Genomic DNA, 7,159 nt, shown 5'->3' on the forward strand with positions numbered 1-7,159 from the left:
ATCTGAAATTAATGCTTCTCAAAAAACAATCTCGTCGCGATTTATTCTTGTGCCCTAGTTTAATAAAGCTCCTATTGTTGCTTCCTAAAGCTGTACATCCTAATTGACTTCGAACAGACTAGAGAATATGGACTGGAGTATCATAATGGCATTGTATGTCTATTTATACTTTAGTAAACGCTATATTTGGTGTTCAAGACCTACGTTTTTTCTCATATATAAGAATAACTAATAATTTAACCATTTCTATCGTTTTCCCCCCTCCCATGCTTCCAAAATTTATGATTAAAATTCTTTTCTTTTTCTATTATTTTTCTACTATAGATTTCCCTCTATTTGTCTCTTATTTCTATTTCGTAAATTACTACTTGTGGAGGGGCTTGGGACATTTTCTGAATTTATATTTCGAGGGCATGGGAGCTAATTTGGGAGCTATTTTGGTTTATTAACACCGAGAGGCGTTGTAGGTGTTACAATGGGTCACAAACAATTTATACCTTAGTGATCCATTGGTAAGATGAAAATAAATGGAAAACTACTAAGACCTAATCTGCGGCTAGCATGAAAAACCAAGAAGTGGTTGCAACTTGATGGAAGAGTAGAACCTGAAAACCACACTCTTAAAATTTCTGGTACAGTTTTCAGGTTCTAATTTTGTCAGTAGCTATTTACTTGACTGGTTTGTGTCCAGGTAGAACATTTCTCTATTTTTGTAGCAACCACTTCTTCATTTTTCATGCTAGGTACAAATTAAGTCTTAATAGTTTTTAATTTATTTCACCTTACCAATGGATCACTATGGTATAATTTATTTAGGACCCATCCACCGCATTGGATTATAATCTGGCTGTTTCATTCAGTGACATACCATCTTTTTTGTGGTGTTTGTGATTGACAACGAATGTTGTATGCAAAGTTCTGAGCTTTTTTAGCTCTGATGTTTTAGTTACATGTGTACAAATATTTTAATATTCCCATGTAAAAGTATTTTGTGGCTTTTTAAAAAATTTTAAAAATCTTAAAATAATCTTAGAAAATCATCATATCAGTGGATGTCTTGGGGTGGTTATTCCTTCGTGATTTATTCTTATGCAAATGTTCTACTGAAGATGTGGCTTTTCGTGCCTTGAAACCGGTAGTGATCAAAAAATCAAGGAGTAAATACAGCTGAAGCTGTTTATTAATACTCAAGGTGAAATTTCCAGGCTACTGGCATGCTATTTTTGCCACCCTTTGGTCACCACTATTCATGACCCTCTCGCTGGCTTTTGTTATGCTGGCTACTCAGTTGTCTTTCTCTAGGTTCCAAGTCATATGGGTACCCCAGTGAATGAACTGGGTAGAGGAGCACTTAGTCACTCCCTGTTCGCTTTGCTAACACCAGGTGTGGATTTGTGGGTGCACACAAGATCTCTGCCCTTTCGGAAATGGATGGCATCTGGTGGGCTACTTCCCTAGCTAATAGACTCCGCACAGCCAAGGAGATTACTACATCATGGTGCTCCTCCTTCCACTTCTCCCGGAAGGAATCAACAGTCCTATGTTGCCTCTTCATCGATCATACAAGGTTAATCCATAATTGTCTTTTGCAGGCGCGGCTCGTGGTTTCTATACTGGGGAAGGCTGCGGCATTTAGCGATCGGAGCCAACATAGACCTCGGGTTACGCTACAGATTAGCCTGACATAAACAACTAAGAATTCGGGGGAGGGGGGTGGGCAGATCACTATCTACCCATAATTTTACGTACAGTATCTTCTATAATCAGGTATTAAATATCAGTAGAAGCTAACTTCGAGTTAAAATCTTTAGTTAGTGTTTTTATATGTCATCATTACATTTTCTGACACTTTGCAGCAAATCATATGAAAAGACGCATTTCGGAGAGATCTTTAATGCAATGAATGTTAACTTTGCAGCTGCTTAATATTTTTGGTGTTTTCAGTTCTAAACTTAGGGTGTTTATTGTGGTTTACCTCCAAAGCTCGAAGTTTACAAGTTCGCATGACGATACTGGGATGCTTTGGTGATGTCACAGCTATTGTGCTGTGATTGGGTGGCATGGGCAATCCGTGCAACTGCCATATTTACTTCATAAATTGATTCCAGGAGTTCATTTTGAATTGTCTTCGATAGGCCTAAGAAAACACGGTTTTCTGATTTCTCAATGTGCTGCTTCAAGATGCAGTCCAGTTGTGCCATCAGACTGACTAATCCTCGAAAAATTCCTGGGTTTTTGGAGTCTTCTGTTTCGTCGTGGCCCCTTAAGGCAAGCTCGAATTTGCCGCAAAATTTAATACAGTCTATCAGTTTACCCAGAATATACAGATTTTTTGATACATTTTCATTATATATCTTTATATTACGGCAGTAAGCACCGTCTAATTGACACATAATGTCTACTTTCCCTAGCATTGAAAACTCAATGAAACCATTTAAATGTTTTTCGCTGGGATTATGTTTTTTCACCTTTGCGTGAAAATTCTTTAAGTCAGTGATACCAGTTTGTCCAGGCGCTATCAGTACTATTTGCAAGAAGACAGGTGAAACAGAAAAATGCATTTTTCACTTCACAACCACACAACCACTCAGCTGCATCGTACATTGCTCTATTAAAACTGCGTTTGTATCCTTGCCTATATTTGCATTGTTTCTGTTCTTGATTGATCATTAGATCAGGTCTGGGTGCACCAAGTTCTTTCACTTTCATCCTATGACCATGTTCCAGTTTTTACCTCTTAAATTGCACACTGAATTCATATTGCGCTGGTTTCATACTCGCGATATGTCGCAGATATTCACAAGCAAGTAAAACTCACTAAAATCTTGCAAAATACACTCTGAAAAAGAAACTTGCTAATATCACACGGTATCAACAAAAGCAGTCAGCATCAGCAAGCAAGGAAAGTAAAGTAACAGGACAAATTTCGCGCGTTTTGTCCTCTAACCACTTATGAAACTCTCGCTAGATGTCAGTACTGGTATGTTACTGTAGTGTAGTGCACTCTGGCGGGATATTTGCAAACTTATTCTAAATGTGGATAAAATAGCCAGTGGCAGAAACAAAACAACTACGTAAAACATTATCAAAACAATAATACTAAACGTCAATTAATGATGCATCGAAGCGTAGTAGAGATGTGCAGAGACAGAGATTGGATAGTGGCTTGCATATATACAGTTATGATCACTTGTCAAATAGAAGAGATGCGTTTCACAGTAGTAAGGATGAAAAAGTGCTTATAGATCTTAAGGTATGCATTTTAGAGCACATATTTACTGGACCTTTTTTTTCTTGTTTTGGTCTGCACTGCCTCCTCCCAAAATATGGAAATCAAAGAGCTCGCAGTAGAAGAAATTTGTTTCACAGTATCAAAGACAAAGAAGTGCTCATAACTCTTGAGATATGTGTTTTAGAACACCATCATCCCGGGATACCCTATATGACAGTAGTTCTACAGAGTAAACAAGAAAATGTGTGAGCTAGCCCACGAAACCAGATTAGCGCATATGACTGTGCTTTGCATCCTGAAGGAATGCCTGGGCATGCGAAAAATTGCATCACGATGGATTCCACATGACTTTACGGAAATGCAGAAATGGATGCATTACGAGACTGCTCAGATGCACTTGGAGCGCTATGAGCACGAAGGAGAGGCTTTCTTATGCCATATCGTAACACTGGATGAGACATGGGCCACATCGTACGAGCCATAACTGAAATGCCAATCCAACAAATGGCGTCATTATGGGTCGCTGTGAAAGTCAAAAGTGCGTCAGAACCTCAGTATGGTGATAGTTACGGTGATTCTCGTGTACGACTGTGGTGGTGTTATCCTAATGCATTACATTCCTCCACAGCAGACCATCGGTGCACAGTATTACTGTTCGTTTTTGGAGCATCACCTGCAACTGCCTTTGCGAAAGAAGCTGCGGCACTTTCTGCTTAACCCACCCATCATTTTGCACGAAAATGTGCAGGCGCATACAGCGCAAGCTGTAGCTGATCTGTCCAGTCGATGAGACTGGGAAGTACTGTACCATCCGCCATACTCCCCAGACTTAAGTCCTCATGACTTTGATTTGATTCCGAAGATAAGGAACCATTTCGTGGCATTCGCTTCAGAACTGTTCCAGAGATTCGACAGGCAGTAGACCGCTCCATTCGCACCATCAGCAGAACAGGCTCTGCTAACTGTATACTACACGTTCCATATTGCTGGCAAAGGGTTCTACACAACACTGGTGACTACGTTGTAGGACAGTAACAGGTGCAAACATGTAACTCTTTTGTATCAGTTGTGAATAAATAGTTGCTTTATTTAAGTTCCAACTATCGTAATTAAATCATTGTGTTTTTAGTGGCTGTGTGTATTGTTTGCTATACCCTACTGTTGGCAGTCAGTTATGTTGATGAGAAGTCCATGTTGTAGCTCAAACTATGGAATAGAACACAGTTTTTCACGTCACATGTATATATATTCACTCATCATTTAAAAACAGCATCAAAATTCCAAATAATGCATTGGTGACTAATACAAATCTACTACATTACTAGTACAAACATCAACTTCAACTCTTCGCAGTTCTTCCCCAAAAAAAAAAAAAAAAACCTTTGGCCTCAAATTGACCCTTATATAAATTACAACCTTCCACTCCCAGCCAGATTCAAGACTACATTTGGCAAGTAATTGTAATCTGCCAGAAAGTTTCAAATCGGCAAACACCCCTCAGCAGATGGAAATTGTATTCTGAATTACCAGTAAGTTTTACATTGCTACAATTTCAATTGATCTTGATTTGCTATGAGGAAACAAAAATTCACAAAGTCATAATTATGACATAAGGACACATTTGAGATAAAGATTTCGTTAAATGCAAAATTATTCAAAATTTGTAATATTTTATTTTTAACAGTGATATGAGAAGTATACAAATTTTGGAAAAATATATAAATTAATTTTGTTACTACTCAGTACAGAGGTTCCAGTATTGAAATATTGTTGGTTTATACATTATAATGTCTTTAAAATCACATTAAGAATTTAAACTATTTACATTTTGAACAATTGGCTATGAAGTTTACTGTGTTTTCTAAAATTTGTGGAACATGTAATAATGATGCGTAATGAATGATGTTTTTAAAATGTAAGGTTAATGATTTGCATATAACTGCTTGTTGTGTGTGTGACAAACATTAATTACTTTAAATCGTTGCAGGACTCCTTTGGTGGTGACACTGAATGGTTTGAGCAGCAGAATGGTGATGCGGAAATAGAACTGTCAAGAGATTTATTGCCACAAGTGAGTCCAATATGAAAATTTTATTGATTCCCTCGCTAATAGCTGTTGTTTTCCTATTGACACGTGAACACCTATTAGCAAATTTTGTGAAATAGTAGATACATTGTTGCACTGTGTGTTTATTGCAATACTGCACATTGGAACATTTCTGAATCATCACAGTAAAATTATTTTGGCTCAAGATTGGAACACAAGCATTGCGTAATCAGTGTTACGTAGGGAGCTACTACTATTTCACCTATAAAGGAGGAAGATAACTCATTTGGCACTACATCTTGTAGCCTCTGCCTGGTTGCTCAACCCTGCACTGTATGTGGAGGATTTCTGTATTTGGGCTAGCTCCCATTCAGTGGACTCTGCAGAACGACAGCTCCAGGGTCCCATCCAGTGTGCTTCCCCACTCTCACATGGTTTTCAGTTCTCTCCCCTTAATTCAAGGGTGGTGCATTTCTGTCATCGTACTATAGTCTGTCCTGATCCGGAGCTCTATCTTGACACCTAACACCTGACTATGGTCCCCCAGTTCTGTTTCTTGGATCATCTATTTCACAGCAAGCTTGCTTAATTGCCCCAATCTACCTTCTGAAGGCTGGCTGGTTTTGTAAACTCAATGTCCTTCACTTTGTTGCCCACACCTCTTGGGGCTCTGATCATTTGATCATTCTCTCCCTTTATCGGACATTAGAGCTGTCTTGCCTGGACTGTGGTTGTCAAGTTTATGGATCAGCTGCCCCTTCCACACTGCTCCTTTTGGTCCTGGTTCACCACTGTAGTATCCATTTAGCCACCACTGGCTTTTCACTAGTCGTGTTGATAGTCTTCTGGTTGACGTCAGGAACCCTCCCCATTTGGTTCAGTGGTCCCAGATCCTCACCACTTCTATTCTACTCTATGGTGGCTTTGGGACATCAGCTGCCTGCTGTCTGCCCTGGGATGGGTTTAGTGGTTGAGCTTCACCTTGCTTCTCTCTGGCACGATTTCCGTCTTCCCTTCTCCTATTCCCCACATTCTCTCCTGGCCACTCCTCCTTGGTTAGTTCTTCAGCGCCGGGATCTGAAAGCTTCCATCATTCCAGTGGTGTTCCATTGTTTGTTCTGCTCTCCTTACTAGAGTTTTAGGATGCCATTGGTGTTTACACTGATAGCTCTAAATTCACTATGCATGTGGGATATGACTTCACATCTTCCTCTGGATTGGAACATCATCTCTTGTCTGCCACATCTGGGGTGCTTACAGCAAAATTGAGAGTCATCTATTGGGCTCTCTGCTTTATTAAATGGCCCTCCCTCACCAGAGTTTCATTGTGTATGGTCTCAGTGAGTGGCCTTCAGGCTATCACTCAGTGTTTCTCCTGCTACCCTTGGTCTCTGCCACCCATGACCTTCTCGCCGAACCTGGCAATGCTGCTTGTTCGGTTGATTTCCTTTGGGTTCCTAGCCACATAGGTATCCCAGATAAAGAGTTTGCTGATCATCTGGCAGGGCTGGTGGCCACCTACCCCTGATTCTCTGTAACCCCTCCTGCGGGAGAGGGAGGGTGGGGGGGGGGAGTTGCAGCTTTACATCAAATCCATCTGTGCTAATTATGGACTGACTATTGTGGGGCAGGGGGTCAAATAAAATTTGTGCAATCAAGGAGATTCCCAACACATGGCATTCTTCCCTTTCTGTATTGGCCATCCTAGATTGACCCATGGTTTTTTTACACTGCAGTGAGCCTCCCCCCCCCCCCCCCTCCCTTTGGTAGTTGTGGGTCCTCAGTCATGGTGATCCGTATTTTGCTGTACTGCCCCACCTTTTGGCCCTCCGCACTAAATATACCTAAATATGCTCTTCCACCTTCCTTGTACTGGCTGT

The 7,159-nt window shown here is 40.3% G+C and overlaps 1 protein-coding gene across 4 annotated transcripts in view; it reads left to right on the plus strand.

Moving 5' to 3' along the window:
• The window catches only part of LOC124619841, a 127,369-nt gene that overhangs the window by 104,894 nt on the left and 15,316 nt on the right, over positions 1–7,159 (plus strand). For all 4 annotated transcript variants that reach the window (XM_047146452.1, XM_047146450.1, XM_047146451.1 and 1 more), the window contains one exon: positions 5,220–5,303. In XM_047146452.1, the coding sequence (XP_047002408.1) occupies positions 5,220–5,303 (84 nt within the window). The remainder of the gene's footprint in view (positions 1–5,219; positions 5,304–7,159) is intronic.

This window comes from Schistocerca americana, chromosome 6, assembly GCF_021461395.2.
Source record: "Schistocerca americana isolate TAMUIC-IGC-003095 chromosome 6, iqSchAmer2.1, whole genome shotgun sequence".
Lineage (NCBI taxonomy): Eukaryota > Metazoa > Arthropoda > Insecta > Orthoptera > Acrididae > Schistocerca > Schistocerca americana.